The sequence below is a fragment of the Amblyomma americanum genome, chromosome 9 (genome assembly GCF_052857255.1).
Source record: "Amblyomma americanum isolate KBUSLIRL-KWMA chromosome 9, ASM5285725v1, whole genome shotgun sequence".
Lineage (NCBI taxonomy): Eukaryota > Metazoa > Arthropoda > Arachnida > Ixodida > Ixodidae > Amblyomma > Amblyomma americanum.
The window spans coordinates 3879263-3904095 of record NC_135505.1 but is presented as its reverse complement, the minus strand read 5'-3'; the positions used below and the strand labels follow the sequence as shown (position 1 = coordinate 3904095).

General features: G+C 49.4%; 1 protein-coding gene across 1 annotated transcript in view; it reads right to left on the bottom strand.

Moving 5' to 3' along the window:
* The window catches only part of RyR (Ryanodine receptor), a 1185515-nt gene that overhangs the window by 863983 nt on the left and 296699 nt on the right, over positions 1-24833 (bottom strand). The window contains 2 exon segments of the mRNA XM_077638630.1: positions 19440-19520; positions 19772-19871. Coding sequence (XP_077494756.1) covers positions 19440-19520; positions 19772-19871 — 181 coding nt within the window.

Genomic DNA, 24833 nt, shown 5'->3' with positions numbered 1-24833 from the left:
GATGCAGCCACTCTTTGCGTGTTCCGAATGAAGGAAAGCGGCGTAGCCGTTTCTTTCAAATCTTTTTCCACGGTCTTCATTTCGTGGTTTACGGCGTCGTCTTCACTGCTACTCTTCCCTGGCACGGTTGATAAGAGATGCCACCACTGACCGCTTATGACTGACAGGGTGTGCTGAATTGAAATTTAGGTACCTTCCGGAATGCGTCGGTTCCGGTAGACGCGAAAACTAAGACCTGTTGGAGTACGGTTTTCCACGGTGTCGAGGGAACGGAAGGCAGCCGTCAGTCTCTTCCTCAACAGTGAAGTTGATTGAGGCTCAATGGCATTAAAGTGATCGAGGAAAGTGCGGGTGTGCTTCAGGTCTATGACGCAGAAGCAGTCGTCCACATACCTAAAAATATACTTTTGGTCGCGGTTGGAAGGTGGCCAAAGCTTTGCTCTCGATGGCTTCCATAGCGATGTTAGCCGCTGTGACCTAGATGGCTGCCCCCATTGCTGTGCCAAAGGTCTGCTGGTAGAAGTTGCCGCTGTACGTAAAATATGTGTTGGTGAGACAGAATTGCAAGAGTTGACAAAGTTCCGCTGCTTCGAAACGGTGTCCGATCCTGCCACGAGGTGTCATTCTCGAGACGTTGCTTACATGTCTCAACTGCGAGATCAACAGGCACGCTTGTAAAAAGCGAGCAGACGTTGAAAGAAACGATCTCATCTGTGTCTTCCAGGGCGACCTCTTTGATCTTGTTGATGAAGTCGGATGAATTCTTGATGCCTGTGCCTGTCTTGCCCACCAGCGTGAGAGAGAACTGCCATGAAGGTACTGTGACAACGAGTATAAAGGAGACTTTCTAAAATCCACTATTGGGCGCAGGGGAATCCCTGTTTATGCACCTTTGGTAGTCCGTATATGGCGGGCGCTGAGCCGTTTGTACATAGAAAGTCTCCTTTATACTCGTTGTCAACGGCTCAGCGCCCGCCATATACGGACTACCAAAGGTGCATAAACCAGGGATTCCCCTGCACCCAATAGTGGATTTTAGAAAGTCTCCTTTATACTCGTTGTCCACAGTACCTTCATGGCGTTCTTTCACCGCTGGTGGGCAAGACAGGCACAGGCATCAAGAATTCATCCGACTTCATCAACAAGATCAAAGAGGTCGCCCTGGAAGACACAGATGAGATCGTTTCTTCAGCGTCTGCTCGCTTTTTACAAGCGTGCCTGTTGATCTCGCAGTTGAGACATGTAAGCAACGTCTCGAGAATGACACCTCGTGGCAGGATCGGACACCGTTCGAAGCAGCGGAACTTTGCCAACTCTTGCAATTCTGTCTCACCAACACATATTTTACGTACAGCGGCAATTTCTACCAGCAGACCTTTGGCACAGCAATGGGGGGCAGCCATCTCGGTCACAGCGGCTAACAACGCTATGGAAGCTATCGAGAGCAAAGCTTTGGCCACCTTCCAACCGCGACCAAAAGTATTTTTTAGGTATGTGGACGACTGCTTCTGCGTCATAGACCGGAAGCACACCCGCACTTTCCTCGATCACCTTAATGCCGTTGAGCCCTCAATCAACTTCACTGTTGAGAAGAGACTGACGGCTGCCTTCCGTTCCTCGACACCGTGGTAACACGTACTCCAACAGGTCTTAGTTTTCGCGTCCACCGGAAACCGATGCATTCCGGAAGGTACCTAAATTTCAATTCAGCACACCCTGTCAGTCATAAGCGGTCAGTGGTGGCATCTCTAATCAACCGTGCCAGGGAAGTATGCAGTGAAGACGACGCCGTAAACCACGAAATGAAGACCGTGGAAAAAGATTTGAAAAGAAACGGCCACCCGCTTTCCTTCATTCGGAACACGCAAAGAGTGGCTGTATCAGGTGAGCCTGCTGCCCGAGAAGACGAAAGAGCTAACGCACCGAAACGAGCCGCTATCCCGTATGTACCGGGGATCAGCGAGGCGCTGGCGCGGATGTTCCGCAGCACGGCGTCCATGTTGCACATGTCCCAACAAGCAAGATAAGAAATGAGCTTGTAAACGTGAAAGACCACTGTTACGTCTCGCCTACGACGCGCGGTATAGCCGGCGCGGATGCAACGGACGCCGCGGCTTCGTTCATCGCGGCCGCAACGCCTCCCGCCAAGCGCGTCCAGGCAGGTTTCAGTGCCACGTGTCGTCGTGCGTGCGTGTGTGTGTGTGTGCATGTTGGTGCCCACGCTTGTCAAAGCGCGGCAGCCGGGGAGAGGAGCTCCCCAACTGGGAGGCGAGGAGGTCTGACCGGCGCCGGCCCGGCGGACGCGCCCGTCACGTCTGGACATGTCCGTGCGTCGCCGTCTTGTGCGACTCATCCCAAGCCGTACCTTCTTGCCCTCGTCTCCGAGGGTATAAAAAGACAGCTGCGCCGGACGCCAAGGAGAGACTTCGATTTCTTCCTTCGAGTAACGTGGTCGCCCTGACCGGCTGCTCTTTTGCGATGCCAGAATAAACAAGTTGTTCTGTTGCCAGTCGACTCATCCTTTGCCGGGACTTCGGATGTTTCCAGCTTTGCCCCAGGCCGCCAGGCCAACGCTACCTTGGGGCTTGCAACCCATTTTGCAACAACTGGTTGCCAGCGGTGAGATCGCGACAACGGAGGCCAGCAGCGAAGATATGCGGTCAACTGTATGCTGAGCAGCACAACGACCATCCGGGAGCAGTGCAACGAGCCCTGTGTGATGACTGGTTGCCTGCAGCGGAACGACTGCGCTGAATTCTTGGCTGCGAGGTTTGGTGGAGTGCGGGACTTTCTCTTCTGAGTTTGCCAGGCTTTTGTTAGTGTCAGAAACAGAGCTGGTAATTGTGGTTGTCGTTGCTGCCGGGTTAGTTTGCGGCAAGACAATAGTAGGCATTAGAGAAAGCAGCATTCGGAGCAGCCATGGATTTGAAGTCGTTGCGCAAACCGAAATTGCTGGAGCTTGCAAGAGAGTTGGGTCTGGATGTCTCAGACAAACTCAGAAAACCAGAACTGCTAAGGGGCTATTCTTGAGTTGGAGGCTGAGGATGACGAGCTGTCGGAATGCCTTGAGACCATAGAGGAGAGGGAGCAAAAAGAGGAGCGCGAACGTAAAGAGCAAAAAGAGAAAGACGAGCGCGAACGTAAAGAGCAAAAAAGAGGAGCGCGAACGTAAAGAGCAAAAAGAGAAAGACGACGCGCGAACGTAAAGAGCAAAAAGAGAAAGAAGAGCGCGCTTTGGAAATGAAGCGTCTCGAGGTAGAGATGGAACGACGCTCGTAATGGAAGTCAGGCACACGGTGCAGGAGAACGGGTATCGTTCAAAATGACTGACCTGATGCGGCCGTTTAAGCTTGGACGAGGACATTGGTTTGTTCCTGGTTAACTTTGAGCGAACGTGCGAGAAGCAGGGGTTCTCGTCGGGAAACGTGGCCACAGCGCTTGCTCACTTTGTTACCCGCGAGGCGGCCGACGTAGTCGCTCGCTTGAAGAGAGAGGAGGCAGAGGATTTCGACCAAGTGAAATCAAGTCTGCTAAAAAAGTACAGGGCTGTCAGCGGAGGCGTTCCGTCGGAAGTTTCAGGAAAATGAAAAAGGCAGAAATGAGTCATATACAGAGTTTGCCTACAGGCTTATGTCAAACATGCAGGAGTGGCTCAAAGAAGAGAAAGCGTTTGGTGACCACGAGAAAATTCTGCAGTGTTTCGGGCTGGAACAGTTTTATAGTCGGTTACCTGAGAACGTGCGGTACTGGGTCTTGGATAGGCCAGACGTTAGTACAGTGGCTAAAGCCGCCGACCTAGCCGAGGAGTTTGTGACGCGTCGGGCTCGCGGAGCTAAGGACGGTCAAAAGGGGTGAATTTGGCTCCAAGTCTGAGAGGCCGAAGTTCACACCCATGAGAGCAAGGGGGGACACGCGTAGTGCGGATGCGAGTGAAAGCAGTCCGACCGAACGTAAGGAGACGGCGGCAGCCGAAGCCGAACGCAGAAAGCGGTTCGAGAGGAGGCCAGCGCGCGTGTGTTATACGTGCCAGAAGCCGTGTCACTTTTCGGCGCAGTGTCCAGAAACAAAAAGAGAAGTCGTGTGTTTGTCATTATGTAGCACTGACGAGAACATGAAGCTTCTCGAGCCTTACATGCGAGACTTCCTCGTGAACGGGAAAGAGTGCCGAGTGCTTCGTGATTCCGCAGCTACATGGATGTAGTTCACCCCTCTTACGTAGAACCCGATATGTTCACGGGCGAGTGCGCATGGATCAAGCAAGCCTTGGAAGCTCATAGCGTGTGTCTGCCCGTAGCAAAAGTGTTTATTGAAGGACCTTTCGGAGCACTTGAGACGGAGGCCGTAGTGTCATCTATGCTGCCCCCCAGTACCCGTACCTATTTTCGAACAGGTCCGATCACCTCCTGCGCGAGAAGGGGCTTTTGTTTGGTGAGGCTAGCGTTCAGGCCTTTAACCAGATCGAGAGTTCGGGAGCTCGCTGCAAAGGCGGTAGTTGCGGGGCCGACGTTGTCGAACAATGAGAAAGGGTCGGAGGCGCAGCAAGCTGATATTCCTAGCACGTCAGAACTGGATAAAATTGAGCCTGTAGCGTTGAAGGCACCAGGTACTGGAGAGGAAATGCCTGACACGGGAAAGTTAGAAGAGCTTCCGGTCGAGCTTCCGGGACTAAGCTCAGTGACGAACAGGGAAGACACTGATCAGGTCATTAGTGACTTAATCATTAAAGCACCGCTGTCGCCTGAGCAGAAAACCGAACTACACCAACTCTTACAAGAGTTTCAAGGTCAGTTCTCTGAGAGGCCTGGTAGGACTTCTGTCCCTTACTCATGATATAGAACTTACCTCGCCAGAGCCAGTACGATCCAAGGCGTACCGGGTGTCACCCCGCCAGCGCGATAGTATGGAGGCTGAGGTAAAGAAAATGCTACAGCTCGGTGTTATTGAGGCGGGTGAGAGTGATTATACCTCCCCTTTGATTTTAGTTGAGGTACCGGGCAAGGAACCTCGTCCTTGCGTCGACTACCGCAGGCTTAATTCCATCACTAAGGATCAAATTTATCCGATCCCTAACATCGAGGAGCGCCTTGAGAAAGTTAGTAGCGCTCAGTTTATTTCCACCCTAGATCTTGTCAGGGGTTATTGGCAGGTTCCACTTACAAAAGAGGCTAGTAGGTATGCGGCGTTCATTTCACCAATGGGAACATTCCGTCCTAAAGTTTTGAGTTTTGGTTTGAAGAACGCGCCATACTGCTTTTCAAGCCTCATGGACAAAGTGTTGCGGGGACAGGAAGAATTTGCTTTACCGTATTTAGACGACGTAGCGATATTCTCCGCATCCTGGTCTGAGCATATGGCACACTTGCGGGCAGTGCTAACCCGCCTGCGCGAAGCGGACTTGACAGTCAAGGCTCCCAAGTGCCAATTAGCACAGGCCGAGGTTGTCTACCTCGGTCACGTGATTGGACAGGGTCGTCGCCGCCCCTCTGAAATAAAGGTGGCCGCTGTGCGAGACTTCCCGCAACCGCGCACGAAGACCGATATTCGGTCGTTCTTAGGTGTCGCCGGCTACTATCAGAGGTACATCCCCAGGTACTCCGATATCGCGGCTCCCCTGACGGATGCTCTAAGAAAAACAGAGCCCCAAACAGTCGTCTGGAGCGAGACAAAGGAAAGAGCTTTTAGCGCCTTAAAGAGCGCCCTAACAAGCCAGCCCTGTGCTACGATCGCCAGACTACACAAAAGGGTTCGTTGTTCAGTGCGATGCTAGTGGAGCGAGGCATGGGCGTTGTACTGTGCCAAAGGGACAATGGAGAAGTGGAACACACCCCCGTCCTGTATGCTAGTCGTAAGCTGACCTGTCGTGAGCAGGCGTACAGCGCCACCGAGAAAGAGTGTGCGTGTCTCGTGTGGGCCGTTCAGAAATTGTCATGCTACCTAGCCGGCTCGAGGTTTATCATTGAGACGGATCACTGCCCTCTCAATGGCTGCAGACCATCTCTCCCAAAAATGGCCGCCTCCTGCGCTGGAGCCTCGCTTTGCAACAATATTCCTTTGAGGTGCGTTACAAAAAGGGGAGTCTCAACGGTAACGCCGATGGCTTAAGTCGAAGCCCCTAACGTAGGAATCCGCCTCAAAGTGTTTGTTACTGATGTTTTCTTCCTGAGGCAGGATTTTTAACATATTGCTTTTGTTTAGTGTTTCTAAGTGATTATGTGCTTTCTAGTGCAATTTTCCAATTTGTGGACGCGTTCTGAGTGCTGCTTGACTACTGTAAGGAACTAGGCAGTAGTATAAAAGGGGAAAGAGCCTGGCAGAGCTTAGTGAGGGTTGTCTCGTGCTTGCTGACTGAGCGGTTGCGTTTCGGCGTAGTTCTAACGCTTGCTGGGAACGAGCACAAAAATGGCAACTCTCACGAAGTCACTTTGCAGTGTCCTGTGTGATCCTGAACATGTGAACGAGGCCTTCTCTGTGCGCTGCGCTCCAAGCAACGTCGAGGGACGATCGGTTTCGATTACGAGCATCATCGAGCGACATCCCTCTGGACAGCGGATGCAGTCCCCTGACCATCGGGATCTCCTTCTCCCGCGGGGCGGTCTGTTACGTCTCGCCTACGACGCGCGGTATAGCCGGCGCGGATGCAACGGACGCCGCGGCTTCGTTCATCGCGGCCGCAACGCCTCCCGCAAGCGCGTCCAGGCAGGTTTCAGTGCCACGTGTCGTCGTGCGTGCGTGTGTGTGTGTGTGCATGTTGGTGCCCACGCTTGTCAAAGCGCGGCAGCCGGGGAGAGGAGCTCCCCAACTGGGAGGCGAGGAGGTCTGACCGGCGCCGGCCCGGCGGACGCGCCCGTCACGTCTGGACATGTCCGTGCGTCGCCGTCTTGTGCGACTCATCCCAAGCCGTTCCTTCTTGCCCTCGTCTCCTAGGGTATAAAAAGACAGCTGCGCCGGACGCCAAGGAGAGACTTCGATTTCTTCCTTCGAGTAACGTGGTCGCCCTGACCGGCTGCTCTTTTGCGATGCCAGAATAAACAAGTTGTTCTGTTGCCAGTCGACTCATCCTTTGCCGGGACCTTCGGATGTTTCCAGCTTTGCCCCAGGCCGCCAGGCAAACGCTACCCTTGGGGCTTGCAACCCATTTTGCAACACCACCTCCCTCGTGCCAGTTTTCCCGGCGTGGTTTACAAGATTGCCTGCGCCGACTGTTCATCAGTTTACATAGGGGAAACGAAAGACTTCAAGAGACGCCTGAAAGAACATCAGTACGATGTACGAAAAGGAAAAGTGACAACGAACGCAATCGCGGAGCATGCGCAAGAGACTGGTCACGAAATTAACTGGGATGAAGCAGATATAGTGACAACGAAAAAAGAATGTATCAGCCCGCCGAAATCTCGAGTCATTAATCATCCAGACTACGCCCAACACAATAAATAAGAATGACGGCACGTTGCACCCTATCTACGCGAAATGCCTCAAAACGATAGTAACCGCTACAAAAAGCCCGGGACGTCCAGCTGGTTGCTCATTGTGAACAAGGGAGCCGTAGCGCTCCCGAAACGTAATTTTTTGTTGACCTTGGTCAGTGACCAGTGAACCCCATCGAGGGATAGAGTAGAAGAGACCTTCAGTGTCCACTGAGAATGCCGAGTTAGCTCTTAACACTTCTTGCTGAAGTTCCTCAATGAGTGCGACAGAGTTCTTCATCCCGAAAGGGTCTTCAGGTATCAGACTGTTCAGATGGCGCTGGAGGTAACTACCGACCACCTTTTGCCACGAACCCTCTTCTGAAATGATGACCCTCAACTGTACCGACGGCTTATGTGTCTTGGCTGTGAAGAACACTTTCAGGGTATTCTCGGAGCATTTCTGGACTGATTTGCGCACATGGTCGAAATTCAATTCCTCAAGGATCTTTTCTGCAGTGGATTTCACTTTTGTCGGCTTTTTCCGTGTGCGCATAAAATGCTTTTCCTTGGCTTCAGCGGGTTTTTCGTTAAACCTCCCCGTGGGCTGCACCACAAAAAGGCCTTTCGTGTCAGACCGTAGTAGAGCCAACTCCGAGTCACGGAAAAACTTTACCACCTTGCGGAGGCCTTGCTCCTTTCTTGAGCCTACTTCGTTCCCTTGCTTCCGAAGGCAGTCGATACCCTCGGACAAACACCTCTCTATTTCGTGGGCAGGAGACAAGTTCGAGACGCCCCTCACAACCGCCAGAAGTTCGTGTTTCCTCACATCAGGCACCAAACTGTACTTGGTACACTTGGACAGCAGCGCTTCGACGTTCTGTGGACACGCTGCGCAATCAATGTACGCCACAGGCGCTGGGTTCGGTGGTCTCTTCTTCTTTCTAGGTAGCCTCACGCGACATGGGTTCCAGTGGCACTCGGCGAGGCGTGCTACAAGCCATGAGTCCTGGTAGCGTCTCTCTTCAGCTCATCCTGCAGCGCCAGAAGTCGTCACAGCTCTGAGCCAATCACGCAAGTTCCTAACCTGCTTCCAGCATACCGACTTGAGGATTCGGCATATTCGTCTCCAGTGGCTCGTCGATGGCTCCAGTAAGCCGAACAGTCCAATCACGTCAGGTGGAGGGACACTGTTTTTGATGCAGTACATCAGGTAGCGCGCACTGCAGGTTGTCAAAGCTATGGCACTGATGCACACGTTGGCATGATTACTCAGAGATTGACATAAAATGAAAGAGCCAACAGTAGAAGAAAAGCACTGAATCAAAGCTGAATGGTGGGCCAGTTGGTATGACGTGTCGAAGAATAGTTTTTACCAGCCAAAAAAAGACGAGGGACAAGAAGAGAACTTATACAGGACGAGGCTGGACTAACAACTGACATCTTTATTGTGCACATTCCTTCGAGTAACCGTCACGCATGCGTCAAGCCAGAATAGATAATATACGTTTAATCGCTCATGAAGTCAATCTCTTTCGTTGTCCGCCCAGTCGACGGGGTTATACGGAGGTCGTGGGTTCCGATCCCACCGGCGGCATAGTTGTTTTTTCTGCTGCTTCATAAGTAAATTTCTTTAAGTGAAAGGTTAGTCTAAGCATTATTCTCCCAATGATCGGGTCTACATATAAAAAATAGAAACATTTCCCTATGCACCTTGGTTTCGGTGACCGTTGGCTTCCTTCATGTTTGTCAAACGTGCTCCTCATTTCATTTGCCTTGTCTGTTAACAGCTTAACAAGGGTCGCGGTTCTGACAGTCTTGATGCCATAAGGGGGTTCTCGCACAGTTTCCGCCCTCGCCGTTAGATGACGTTCCACGTCACACTCACGGTATTACAGGATGTGCTACGTCCGCCGCTAAGGACGAGTGCGGCGCTGGTGAAAACTCGAGGTTCGCTTACACGCAAAACATAAATACCCACGAAAGCAGCAGATTGGACAGCCGTCGCCGTAGCTCAGTTGGTAGAGCAACGGGTGCGATATTCGGAAGTCGTGGGTTCGGATCCCACCGGCGCCATAGTTGTTTCTTCTGCTGCTTTATAAGTAATCTTCTAAAGGCGATAGATTAATCTAAGTATTATTATCCCACTGATTAGCACTACACTATAGAAAAATTTTAAAAAATTCCCCTATGCACCTTGGTTTCGGTGACTGTTGGCTCCCTTCATAAGTGTGTCAAAACGAGTCCCTCATTTCCTTTACCTTGTCTGTTATATATATATATATATATATATATATATATATATATATATATATATATATATATATATATATATATATATATATATATATATATATGCTGACCCGAAAGACGCGGGTTTGATCCAGGTCGCGGCGCTCGAATTTTGATGAAGGCTTAATTCTAGACACGTGTGCACTGTGCGATGTCAGTGCACGTTAAAGAACCTCAGGTGGTCGAAATTTCCGAAGCCCTTAAATACGGCGTCCCTCATAGCCTGAGTCGTTTAGGACGTTGAACACCAGAAGACCGCTGGCTCGAAAGACGCGGGTTCGATCCTTGCCGCGGCGGTCGAATTTCGATGGAGGCGAAAGTCTAGAGGCCCGTGTACTGTGTGATGTCGGAGCACGTTAATGAACCTCATGTGATCGAACTTTCTAGAGCCCTTCACTAGGGCGTCCCTGATAGCCCGAGTCGCTTTGGTACGTTAAACCCCCATAAACCATATCTCCGATAAATACAAAAGAGAACGATGACAACGTCATCAGAACACAAAACCTGCGACAGCACTGGCCATTCGTGGTAAAAACTAAAATTCCCTCCTGGATAAAGTTATCAATCTCGGAAGCTTCAACCGTATCTTTGTTAGCTGTCGCTGTGAAAATAGAGAACTGTGGCCCCATAAAGTGGTTGGCAAGGTGGTCACTGACACACGCTTTGCAATGTATCGCCAAATGTCCGCCAATGCCAAAGCGACACTTGTTCTCGTGCTCTTCTAGCCACATTTATACGTCTACTAGGCTGCCCGATATAGGATTTATCACAGGACAGTGGAATTTTGTGCCCCACTCCCTGCCGACAAGGGACATACGTGTTCCTGTGTCTCTTAGCACAGCCGGGCTTTAATTTCTTTACCGGGCAATTCATCTTACACAAGCTCAAAATCTTTCAGGTGCCGCGGCGGTGGCTCAGTGGTTGTGGTGCGCGGCTGACTCGAAAGACGCGGGTTCGATCCCGACCGCGGCCGCATTTGAATGGAGGTGAAATGCTACAGCTCCGTGTACTGTGCGATGCCAGTGCACGTTAAAGAACCTCAGGCGGTAGAAATTTTCGGAATTCGGAACCCTCCACTACGGCGTCCCTCATAGCCTGAGTTCCTTTGGCATGTTAAACCCCATAAAGAAATCTTTCAGGTGCCGTGAACAAAACTTTCACGTGTGACCACTGGCCCACCTTCTTGAGATAGTGTGACACTTTAGATATTTACGACATCACCACTGACTTTTCCTACTTCCTTTTTTCCTTTCTTCACGACAAGTCATGTCGTCATGTGATTGAAGAAAGTATTGACATGAAAACTGCACGGAGGCGGCGGGCTAACAGAAACACGTGTTAGCTTCAATCGTTGAAAGCCTGCATCGTAAAAGGAAGGAAGCGTCACGCTTGAGCGATGAAAAAAGAGGTGAGCACAGGAGATAGTCTAATACTATTTTGCTTACTCCGATTTATTTCCTGAGGTTGGTTATATTGCTCCTAACTTATGATTTAAAGATGACTAGGTTTGCGGCAGGTTGGTTCTACCGGATACCGGAAGGTTGTCCCAGGAAACTAAAGATCTCATTAAGAAACACCAAAGCATATAGGCGTCTAACATCAAATACACAACAGAACTGGCAGAGCTATCAAAGTTAATCAATAAGCGCAAGGTGGCCGACATAAGCAAGTTGAATATGTAGAGAAAAGACCATGCTCTAAAGAACGTAGGTACTACCTAAGAGCGGTGAAGAGGACAATAGTCATAGGCAAAAACCAGATGCATTCATTAAGAAGCAAAGAGGGCTAAGCCATTAGAAATATGCATACGGCAGTTAATGTAGCCGAACAGCCCCGCTCAAATATATACAGTACCCAATGTAATCAGGAAGTTAATGAGAGAGGCAGTAGCGCACAGCACTGGAAACATCCAGCCAGTAACGAAAGAGGAAGTAAAGAAAGCCTTAGGAGCAATTCATTTTCGCTCTCAGCGCAACACGAACGGGACAAAAGACGAAGGACTAGCACAAACAGGCGCTGACTATCAACTGGTTTTTTATTGAAGAGCGAAAAGCTTATAAATACGAACAGTGAACTACTTATCAATCAACAAAAGTTATCTGGAAGGCACGTGGGAGGTTAGATAGCTCAATTCCCTCTCGGATAACGTTATGGAAGGGCTGCTGATACATTTTGCGCCGTTGTGGTAAATATAAAAAGCTTCCATAACTTCGCGTGTTAATTTATTGTTATGTCGGAACAAGATGCGCGTGTTCTTGTAATCGGGAACACATTGGCATTTTTTGCACTGGAAAGACGCCTGGGCAAGGGGGTCCCCTTTAGCTCTCGTTTCTGCATGATCCTTTTCATGCCTGCATTGGCATTGCCTGCTGTGGGAGCCTGTGTGAGACAGGGGGTCATTTTTTCTGGTATTTTCATGCTCCATCAAGCGTTTGTTAACGCACCTGCCAGTCTGGCCAATGTACATGGCACCGCAAGAGAAGGGGACCTGGTATACCACCCCTACCTCGCAGGGTATAGATGGCGACACATGACGCACTTGACAAGCATTTCTCTTGCTCTTGCCGTAGTGCCTCTGATTCACCTGTTTGCACATTGCGCTAAGTTTTTTAGGTGCAGAAAAGACGACATCAACGTCGTATCTACCCGCAACTTTTTTCAGCCCATGTGACAAGCAGTGTGCATACGGGACCACAGCCGGCTTTTTCTTTTTGGCTTCTTTCGGCTGAGCCCCATTCTTGAGCTGCCTAAGAATTTTCTCCGCTGCCCTGGAAATGAGTTGATCTGGGTACCCGTTCACACGTAACCTGCCTGTTTGCGCCGAAATGCTCTCTCGCGTCCTTTCATGGCAAGATTTCCTGAGAGCTGATTGCAGGCAAGATGCGGCGATGCCCTCCTTTATGAGCTTAGAATGGCCAGACCGGAAGTTTAGCAATGGTTTGGCAGTCCTCGGGCGATACCACCAACACAAATGTTTTTCCCCCCCACACAGTGCCAAATCCAAAAACTGCAGTTCTTTGTTGCTGGGAACCTCAGTTGTGAACTCCAGCCCACGTCCGCATTCCTTAAAAGTTTTCAGAACGTCGACTAGACTTCTAGGCAAACTGCCTGTTCGGGTGAGCACCAAGTAATCGTCGACATACCGAAAAATTCTGACAACTACCCCATCCAATGCCTTTTCAATTTCCCTATCAACCCTGCTTAAAAAGATGTCGGCTAACACAGGTGCCACCCTGGAGCCTATGCAATCCCCCGACGATTGTACATAAGCCTTTCCCTCCTAATCAACCACTGTTGCAGATAGATAAAAGGACAAGATTTCTAAAAAACAGTCAACCGAGACACCGCATCCATCGATAAAAGCACTTTCATCATTGTCCTGTGTTATGCACATCTTCACAGCTTTCATGAGTTCACAATGTGGCAAGGAATAATAAAGGTACACCACATCAATGCTGAAAAACATGCAGTTACCAGGGTTATCCGTTTTGAGAAAATCGACCAGCAAGTCCGAATTGGGAATCACAAATGGGTCCGGAACGCACAAAGAAGCCAGTTGCCTCTGAAGATACCCTGAGACGACATGCTGCCAAGTCCCCCGTTCAATGACGATGGAACGAAAAGGATACACTGGCTTGTGCGTCTTAGCGGTGAAAAAGACTTCGAGCTGGTGACCCGTTGACTTGTTGGCTGCTTCAGCCAGCTTGTTCAAGTTGTGGCAATCAACAGTGGTTGATTGGGAGGGAAAGGCTTATGTACAAGCGTCGGGGGTTTGCATATGCTCCAGGGTGGCACCTGTGTTAGCCGACATCTTTTTAAGCAGGGTTGATAGGGAAATTGAAAAGGCATTGGATGGGGTAGTTGTCAGAATTTTTCGGTATGTCGACGATTACTTGGTGCTCACCCGAACAGGCAGTTTGCCTAGAAGTCTAGTCGACGTTCTGAAAAGTTTTAAGGAATGCGGACGTGGGCTGGAGTTCACAACTGAGGTTCCCAGAAACAAAGAACTGCAGTTTTTGGATTTGGCACTGTGTGGGGGGAAAACATTTGTGTTGGTGGTATCGCCCGAGGACTGCCAAACCAATGCTAAACTTCCGGTCTGGCCATTCTAAGCTCATAAAAGAAGGCATTGCCGCATCTTGCCTGCAATCAGCTCTCAGGAAATCTTGCCATAAAAGGACGCGAGAGAGCATTTCGGCGCAAACAGGCAGGTTACGTGTGAACGGGTACCCAGATCAACTCATTTCCAGGGCAGCGGAGAAACTTCTTAGGCAGCTCAAGAATGGGGCTCAGCCGAAAGAAGCCAAAAAGAAAAAGCCGGCTGAGGTCCCGTATGCACACTGCTTGTCACATGGGCTGAAAAAAGTTGCGGGTAGATACGACGTTGATGTCGTCTTTTCTGCACATAAAAAACTTAGCGCAATGTGCAAACAGGTGAATCAGAGGCACTACGTCAAGAGCAAGAGGGATGCTTGTCAAGTGCGTCATGTGTCGCCATCTATACCTTGCGAGGTAGGGGTGGTATACCAGGTCCCCTTCTCTTGCGGTGCCATGTACATTGGCCAGACTGGCAGGTGCGTTAACAAACGCTTGATGGAGCATGAAAATACCAGAAAAAATGACCCGATGTCTCACACAGGATCCCACAGCAGGCAATGCCAATGCAGGCATGAAAAGGATCATGCAGAAAGGAGAGCTAAAGGGGACCCCCTTGCCCAGGCGTCTTTCCAGTGCAAAAAATGCCAATGTGTTCCCGATTACAAGAACACGCGCATCTTGTTCCGACATAACAATAAATTAACACGCGAAGTTATGAAAGCTTTTTATATTTACCACAACGGCGCAAAATGTATCAGCAGCCCTTCCATAACGTTATCCGAGAGGGAATTGAGCTATCTAACCTCCCATGTGCCTTCCATATAACTTTTGTTGATTGATAAGTAGTTCACTGTTCGTATTTATATGCTTTTCGCTCTTCAATAAAAAAAACCAGTTGATAGTCAGCGCCTGTTTGTGCTAGTCCTTCGTCTTGTGTCCCGTTCATGTTGCGCTGAGAGCGAAAATGAACACTTACCAACTCGCCCAAATTTCCGCCTTGCTTAGGAGCAATGCAAAGGGGAAAATCAGCTGGTGACGATCAGGTAAAAACAAATCTGTTGAAGGACAGAGAAAAACTACAAAAACTAGCCACCCTGTATACGCAATGCCTTATAACCGCGAGTATACCAGAAGCTTGGAAGAATGATCAAGTCATCTTAGTCCATAAAAAAACGTCAATGACTTGAAAAATTACAGACCGATCAGTTTACTGTCCGTTGCTAATAAGGTGTTTACTAATGTAATCACTAATGCAGTCAGGACAACCTTAGACTTGAATCAACCAACTGATCAAGCAGATTTCTTTAAAAGGTGCACGACAATAAATAATATCCACACTTTCATTCAGGTGATAGAGAAAGGCGCAAAATTTGGCCGATTATGAGAAAGCATTTGAGATAGTCGAAACTTCGGCAGTCCTGAAAGCATTGCGAATTAGGGTGTTGAAGAGCCTTATTGTGAACAAGGCCCCGTAAGCCGGGGCCGAAACGTCATCTTTTTAACGATTGGTCGGCGCTTGAAGATTTTCCGCCAAGAGCCTTATGTAAAAATACTGGAAGATATCTGTAGCAGGTGCACAGCTATCATAGTCCTCCAACAAGTTAGCAATAAACTTCTAAGAAGAAAGTGTGTCAGACAGGGAGACACGATCTTGCCAATGGTATTCACTAACTTTTCAGAAAAGGCCTGAATCGGGAACAGCTGGGGATAAGAGTTGATGACGGATACCTAAATAATGAGATTCGCTGATGCCATTGCCTTGCTGAGTCACCCAGGTGATGAACTGCAAAGCATGATCAAAGTTCAAGGGTAAAAAATACCGCGACAGGAACAGCACGTAGGAAGAGAAATGGACAGGACGAGGACCGCTCGTCCTCTCCGCTTCTTTTTCTACGCCTTCTTCCTATCGCGGCTCTTTTTACCCTCGAACATGTCGGACCAACTGTTCTAGAAATTATCCGTGCTGAAAATGATCAATGAGTTAGACAGATAGACAGACAGCGCAGAAGGTGAGCCTAAAAATTTATACCCAGAAAACCAACGTGATGCTCAACAGTCTCGGAAGGGAACAGCAGTTCACAATTGGAAGCGAGCTGTTGGAAGCGGTAAAAGAATTCGTCTACTTAGGGCAGGTAGTGACAGCTGATCCGGATCACGAGAGGGAAATAACTAGCTTCAAATAAGTTGCTGGACGAGTGGGGATTTCATGCTTTCATTCACACAGCGCGAAGACGAATACGGACAAGAGGAGGGAGACGCCCCAAAGCGCTGCATTGGCGCTTTGTGGTGTCTGCCTCCTCTTGTCCGTGTTAGTCTTCGCGCTGTGTGAATGAAAGCATGAAATAACTAGAAGAATAGGAATAGGGTGCAGTAATTTGGCATGTTCTCTCTTATTGTGATTGCCAGTTATATCTATAAAGAGAAAAGTAAACATAACAGCTTTATCTTACCGTTTCTCATCCACGGGGCAGAAACGTAGAGGCTAACGAAAAGGGTTCAGCTTAAGTTTAGGAGAACGCAGCGAGCCATGGAAAGAAAAATGATAGGCGTAACGTTAAGAGACCAGAAGACGGCACAGGGGGTCAGGGATCAAACACGGGTTTATGACAGCCTGGCGGAAATCAAGAGGAAGAAATGGGCTCGGGCAGGGCATGTGATGCGAAGCCAAGATAACCGCTGGTCCTCAAAAGGTAGCGGAGTGAATCCCAAGAGAAGGAAAGCGTAGCAGAGTGCGGCAGAAGGTTAGGCGGACGGATGAGATTAATTTTGCAGGCATAGGGTGGGCGCAGCCGGCAAAGGACAGGGTTAATCAGAGAGACATGGGAGAAGCCTTTGTCCTGCAGTGGTCGTAGTCAGGCCGGTGGTGATGACTACAGCGATATTTATAAATCGCACTAAAGCGGAAAGTTTTGCGAGTTGGTGAACGTTCATGATGTAGCGCTTGTCTGTGTCGTCCTGTCCGTCTTTCGTGTTTCCTTCGCAATATTTTTTACATCATGATATTTAATAGATCTGTTATAATTATGGCGTTAAAGGCCCCGTTACGTCAAAAATCCGGCGTCGGCGTTGTGAGCGATAATTAGGGCGCCGTAGAGTGGCCTGGGAAACCTCCCCCGGAGAAGCAACCTAAGTGGGTAACCTGTAGGTCGCGTTACCTTGTGATATCACCACAACCTACTCACCGAATTGTGAGCAAAGTAACCACTCTGGTAGGTGGAAGTTAATAAATGGCCGATCGAGAGAGGTTGCTCGGGACGAGCAACTAGGGTCGCACAAGACCAACCGGTGGCAGCACCTGCCACCCCTGAACCACTGTAGGTCGCGTTACCTTGTGATATCACCACAACCTACTCACCGAATTGTGAGCAAAGTAACCACTCTGGTAGGTGGAAGTTAATAAATGGCCGATCGAGAGAGGTTGCTCGGGACGAGCAACTAGGGTCGCACAAGACCAACCGGTGGCAGCACCTGCCACCCCTGAACCACTGTAGGTCGCGTTACCTTGTGATATCACCACAACCTACTCACCGAATTGTGAGCAAAGTAACCACTCTGGTAGGTGGAAGTTAATAAATGGCCGATCGAGAGAGGTTGCTCGGGACGAGCAACTAGGGTCGCACAAGACCAACCGGTGGCAGCACCTGCCACCCCTGAACCACGGCACCATTGCACAAGGGGTGGTGTAAGGTATGAGGACTCCTAGGCAAATATGAATGCAAAGCCGACGATGACCAATCATGACCAATGAAGATTTAATTGTAAAACAGCAACTTATTTTGTGTACGAAGGAAGTATTGTGATTGACCCATTGCACCAGTGACTTGAGTTATTTTATTTAACAGGTAATTATTATGACAGTAGAGCACCGTAACGGCGGGGTGATTAGTAGTAATACTAGCACCAAATTAGCTATGGTGGCGGCCTTCCGACCTTCTGCTGTTGAGTGCATTCGTTTTTGATGTAACCCAACCCAACTGCACATTATAGGTATTAAGCGAATACCTTAGAGAACTTTCCAGAAGAGCAGGACAAACGACATATGGACGATAAAGTCTCAGCGACATCGTTCACTTGTTGCAGGATATTCGACATTCACTGTTCGTGGTGGGCGTCCTCTCCGTTTTTATCTGAGTTACACGTGTCTTTCTTCCTGGCGTCATGCACTCATCTTGAACATTGTGTGAGTGTTTTGAGCGCATTCTACTGCTTGTGGTCTGCAGGGCATGAGGACATAAAGTGGCGCCATCTGCTTCGTGGCATGCTGGGTAGGATACCTCCTTGCGGCTTTTAGGTGGTCCGCGCTGCATTCGATAAACACCAACACTGTTCTAGCTCAACTTTTTGGGCATGCACGAGTGACTGCGCGAACACTCAAGAAATTCGCTGCACAAGCTACTGCGAGCAAAGTGAAAACTTCGAACCGCTTATTCGTGCCATTTTGTCAGATTTGGGATTGGCGGTGGAACAGTCATTGCCATGAGTTGAGACGAACGGGGGGGCGCCTTCATAATAAATGACCGATAACTAAGAACACATGAAAGCCTCCTTTACTCGGGAGCAAGGATGGTGTACACCACACGTGGCTGCGTGCCTTGCTGCTCTCGGGACGCCTTTGGGAGTTTGCCGAAGCGGGAGCACCCGGACTGAATTGGTCAACGTGGCACGCGTCTCGAAAAAAGCGCTGACTTCTTCGGCTACTTCGACCGCAGGCGCTTCTCGAAAGGGGCGTGACAGTGCAGGCATTTATTCGAAGCTTGTGTGGAATAGAAAACTTATTCTCTACTGCACTGCGTTGAGCGGCTTGCAGAACGAAATGTAGCGTTGTTTCATTTCAGTGGCAGCGGTGACTGGTAGCCATCAAATTATTTTAGATTTTTTGCATTCAGCCACAGCGCACACATGGTGGGAGCGGAGCGCTCCGGGTTAAAGATCACGGGACTTAGAATATAAACACTTTATGCACTGTTCCGTTTTGATTTGCAGTCTAGTTTTTCTTGAAAGAGGTCTTCGTGACGGCCAGAACGGCGCATTGGCAAGTACAGTCACCCAAGTGGACTGCGACATTGCTGGCATTGTCAGTTCACCAACGCGAAGGGCGAATAGTTTGGAAGGTCTGTTTAATATATCTAAATTTAGAAAAGAAAACACAACACTGTTCGCTTTCTTTTAAGCATGACCAAAGGCTCGGCCAGGGCAAAGGCCCGTCACTTGGAACCCATGCAGTAAATCGGCGCACTCCGCCCGATCGATCGTCTGTTTCTGAATAAAACACGGTGGGGACCTAGTTGGCCCCGCATTTTACATTTTACAACGAATACATAGAAGGCGCCAATCGTGTCATGTCTTTCTATGAATTCGTAAAAATATTTAGCGCTGTTAAATTTCAAGAAAAGAAAATTATCTGTTCCTTCTAGCACCGTTTCATTAACATGCAAGCAGGTACTGCAATCGTAATTAATGCAAGGGGGAAAAAAGAAACAGGGGCGCGTGGTTTCAATTTGGGGAGAACTTTCTACCCGCTCCTGTTGCTGCGATTACGCAAACGTCTCACGTGACCGCCCTCAGTGCGCGAGGGGACCAAACCGCAGAGCAGGCTCATTCAGTCATATCGTCCCCATCTGCATGTGAATTCGAGAGAGCATGTACCGCCGTCGCCGCAAGGAATGTCCGAGAAGGCAGCTTCACCGCCGAGGTTGTCCAGCAGCAGTTCTCCGTTCAGGGAGAAGCCTGCGTGTCAAATAAAGTTAAGAACGCATTTACTAAGCAACGTTTCCAAGTCGCAGCACAAAAAGCGAGTTGAGAGCAATCACTATGACATTAATTTCTGACAGGTTCAGGACGCAAATGGAAGGTCAAATATTGAAGATTATTTCTAGTGTTAAACGCAAGCCCATCGGCGTCACTGCAGAACAAAGGCGCCTTCCATTTGCCTCCAGTTCAGCCTGCACCATTCCAATTCACCGGGATCGGGAACTCACTTATTGTTTTGTCGTGGAGGTCCAACATGCAGCCGACGATGTCACCGATCATCCACTGCTTTCCGTATGATTCCGTGGCGCCGCCATGGCTCTTGACAGCCTGCGATAAAGTACAAGAGCGCGCCGTCCAGACAGGAGTAACCGAGGCACACTTCAGCTCTGCCCTGTGCAAAGATTGATTGATTACTTTGATGGTGTAACCACAGAACCGTTTCATACCAGTAGTGTGTTGAAAAAAAGGTTGCAAATCTGTGCAGTATAAAGAAAGAAAAAGAGTTTGAGAACGCTTTGCCTGTGTTGGCAATGGTTGGGCGGCCTTCTGGAATAAAGCTGAAGCAAGAGCATACGTCGTCGTGTTTTGTGTTCTGTCCGTGTGTCTAAGCGCTGTTGGCGAATATGATGCAATACCAACCAGCCTGACACCTTTCTTATACTGGCAAGCAAACATGGACTGACCACAGGAACTGTGGCGGAACTGCTTGCCAGCGGTATTTGACGGCGTGTGCCTATATGCACAGTGCGCCCTTCTTAATCTTCCTGTACTGCAAGAATTTTTCTATGTAAAAGCAGGAAGGCGCTCCTGCTTGTGTTCGCTGACCAGGGTCACTGATGGCTGACAAGCTAGCTGGGTGAGCAGTCTTATCAATCATCTATGTGCGGCGGCGAAGCTGTTCAATGTGTCAGGAGCAGAATAGCATAGAGTTCCTTGCATGTTTGCACAATAGGCTGCGCATGCTTTCGGAAGCACTTTCCTCCCGAATCATTGAGCATACAAGTGAAGGGAAAAGAGGTGCTCGTTATGGCATACATGACGGAAACTAAGGGGCATTGGGGATGTCTTTTTTGTAATTTGTAATTTTTCATCAATGGGAATTAATCCAAGCAGAAAAAAAGTAACCACATGCAGCTGTTGCGATCCGAGCCCAAGACCTCCGAATTTCGCGTCCGGTGTTCTGCCAACTGATCTACGGCGACGGCTGTCGAACCTTCTGCTTTCGGGGGTATTTTTGTGCAGTGTAAGCGAACCTTGAGAGTGTGCACCAGCGCCGTCATAGCGGAGGACGTAGTATGTACGTCCCAACGTTGGTACGTCCTGTATTGCCGCGAGTGCCACGTAGGAACGCGCTCGAAGTGTGAGGGCGGAAGCTGTGCGAGAACCCGCTTATGGTATACATACCTATGGCATAAAGAAGGACATCCGCTATGCTCCTTGGTTTCGGTGGCTGTTGGCTTCCGACATGTATCCCGAATCATTAGGTACATCAAGGCGGAAAATGCAAATTTCTTAGACTGTCTCCACTTTTGCTTACTTGCGATATAGAGCAACTTAGTGAGCATATGAAGGAGCCAATCACAACTCAGGATGTGAACCATTTGAAACGCGCATCCCGCCTCATGAAAGAAGAATACCCTTTAAGGATTGTCGACTAAGATGCATTATAGACGGCCAAACCATCGTGCAGACGAGTTCGCAACTCAATGTAGAAACAAACCGCTCTTTCTTCAGTGTGGAGAAAGTACTGCAACTCATGTCGGCCCCTGCGCGACAGCGCCATGTCCCGGACACTGCGATGCGCGCCCCATTTTGTCACGAACGTCAGCAGAAGGGCAGACGAACGCCTCACTAAAAACTTAGCAGGCATGATACGAACAGGCGCGATAGCGAAGGCGACGTTTATCGAGGCACTCTCCCGGCGAGCGCGCGGCGCGATATATGAGCGCAGCGCTGCGACCCCGCAGCCGCTCCTGTCGCCGGACCCGTGGCCGCTGCACTTTTGCTCACGCCTCTACGTGCGTACAGGGCGATGGAAGGAAATGCGAACAAAGCGCAGCCTATAGGAGCTCCGCTGTTCCCGCTTCTCTTCATCACGCTTTTACTGAGGTGGTAGAAAAACGACGCTAGAGTCATCCGTGGCGTATTCTGGACGACTCCTACGCCTTTTTCTTGCCACTGACGTAAAAGCGTGATGAAAAGAAATTCGAAAAGCGGAGCGCGTATGCGCCACGTTTCTTTCCATCGCGATAGTACGTATGTACGCCTCTGAATCCTGCTTCGTGGCAGGCGGCCCTGCTGCCCACCGGGTTGTGGCCAGCCAGGCAGGTGTGTACGCCTGGCAGGCCTTTACCCAGGTCTTTGCCCAAAGGCTTTAGGATAAACGCCTTCATGGTGAATGCCTTCCAAGGCCTACTAAGTATGTACGCCTGGCACGTCTTAACCTGAATGAAGGCTTTATGCTTTCATCTAGGTCTCAAAAGCCTTTAGGGCCCTCCGGGCAAAGTGCTTTAGGTAGAAGACCTTTAGGCCAATGGTCTTCATGTTAAGTGCCTTTAGGTGAAAGGCTTTTAGCAACTAAAGACCTTAAGTGCCCAACCTAACTAGTGCTACGAAACGATATCCCGCCCTTAGCCATGCTAAACCGTCTGCTATTTCTTAATGTCTGGTGGTTAGCGCATTCGGCCTCGCATTCATGAGTTGCCTTATGTAATCTCCAATGCCGCCGTGTACCCACCGGTTTTCTAATGGGTGCCAAAATTTCCCCCAGCCTCATTCGCGGCCCTACTGGGGTAAGTGTTTGGAAATACTTCCCCTTCGACAATGCGTTAATCCCCGAGTGACCGAAATCCGCCTAATTAGTTTAGTTCATAGGGGTTTAACGTCCCAATGCAACTCAGGCTATGAGAGACGCCGTAGTGAAGGGCTCCAGAAATTTCGACAACCTGGGGTTCTTTAACGTGCACTGACATCGCACAGTACACGGGCCTCTAGAATTTCGCCTCCATCGAAATTCGACCTCCGCGGCCGGGATCGAACCCGCGTCTTTCGGGCCGGCAGCCGAACACGATAACCACTCCGCCACCGCGGCTGCTCGAAATCTGCCTAATTCGAATTTTAAAATTTCTGAACTCCACAGTAATTTCAGATTGAGAAGTGAATTTGTAGTTGTAAATCAAATGTAAATTTATATATAAATCTAACTTTTCCGAAGTGAATAGCCAAAGTGCCGCTCCGCGCTGCGGATTCTGTGTCACCGACGGCTCACGGAGACTCCCACTAACAGCTGTCACCGTGAAATAAGGCAGTGTTTCGGAAAAAGAACTGTTAGTAATACGGTTCCTGATAAAAATCAGGTTTGCGCATGACAGACATTGAAAAAAGGCTTTGTGCGCTGGCTTTCGAGCTTTTGAAGCCGTCTACTACATAACACAGGCACAGAAAAATAACGAGAAGGGGAGGAGGCGGCATTCTGATAAATGCGGCTTTTATGAAAACGTTTTTTCGTGAGTTTTTGCAGGGCATCTTGTAGAGTGGGCACGGCGTAGCTTCAGGAATCATGCCTCCCACAAAAAGATTTCTGCTTATTTCCCAGACTTTCGTGCTGGGCAGCGCCGTCATATATCGTGGATCGCGAGCAGCTGCCCAGTGCATCATCTTCCTAGCCCATAACAACGACTTCACCGTCATCAGCGCAACTTAGCCTGCTCTACGGAGTGCAATCGGGATACCTCACCTGTGATGTCACCTATCTAGCCTTTAAAGAGCGGCCGCAGATTTTTATTCAGTGGGCAGGCAAAGCTTCAGGAACCATGTCGCTCACAAGACTCTTCGTGCTTATTCCTGTGGAGAACTGGTTTCCATTTCGACGCGGCCCATCTTCACCATCGTTTGTCAGGACAGCACCGGCTGGGCGATGAAGAAAGTCTCCCTCATGGGGAAAGTGGAAACCGCGACGGGAGCGCCACTTCGTAGGTTACGCGGAATTCTGAGCAACCGGAGAGGGTCTCTTCGGGATCCGGCCAGCGTCACGAGCGGTCACAGCAGCGCGCTCTCGTCACCTTCCGGGGCAGGCGCACGGAGATCCGTCGTGTCTTGCCGCTGGACATCTGGTTCCAGGCAGCGAAGCGAGCGCAGCAAACACGCGCTCTCGGCACTTTCCCCAGCAAATGCTAGAGGATGGCTTTGCCCCAAGAAAGCGGCCCGCACCGCCATTGTCGGCGCATACAAATGTTCGCCGCCGATACCTCCGAAGTCGCGGCCCTGCTCCAGCCGGTAAGTCGGAAGTCCTTCTCACGTAGTCTTCTATTTCCGAGGAGTGCCTCGGTATTTTTTTTTTTCGTAGCTCGCTGTCCCGCTCTGTGTATTAATTGCAGGTGTAGTAAATAGCATATGAGTGTTCACGCTTTGTCGTCCTTCCCTTTGTTCCCACGAGCACGAACCCCTCCGCGGTTAGCGAGCGGAAACGGTGCATCAACGGTGTACGAGTGCGGCGGGTCGGAAGGCTGGTCTTCCATTTTTCCGCATTCCCCAGGTTAGTTGTGCTTACTGCCTTCGTGCGATAACCTTACACTGTTGCCGTGTCATGCCCACGGATATTGGTAGGCATTGCTTACAATTGCTTTTTTCTGCGTACTTATTAACAAAAAAACTACTGCCCCAGATTAGTAATATTTATGCGCTGTAAATTACAAGAACATATTCTTGCACATTTTCTCACAGACTGCCTTGAAAATAATAACTTGTCTACTTTACAGCATGGGTTTTCAACATGTACTCAACGTATAACAACAGTCAATGATATATAGCCAAAATTCTTGACTCATGTGGTTAGGCAGCTCTCATCTCCCTTGGCTTTAGCAAAGACTTTGACCACGTCCACCATATCAAACTTTTGCCTAAACATAAAAATTTTGGCGTTGCCCCCATTCACATTAAATTGCATAACCTTTCACATCGCACCCAGTTTGTCGACATAGAGGGTGCTCATCCTATACGCTATCAGTTGCACCGAGAGCTCCCCAGCGAAGTGTTTTAGGGTCCATAGTCTTCATAATGTACGCTAATGATATAACCACGGATATTCATCCTGATGTCATTAACTTTGATTAGGAAAAAAATGCACCCTAAAAACCTTCCCTAGATGCAGCTGATAGCGTACAGGATGAGCACCCTCTTATGTCGACAAACTGGGTGCGATGTGAAAGGTTGTGCAATTTCATTACTGCCATCTTGTTTGGGGTACTACGACACTTTATAATATCACCACATTACACAGAATACAAAAAA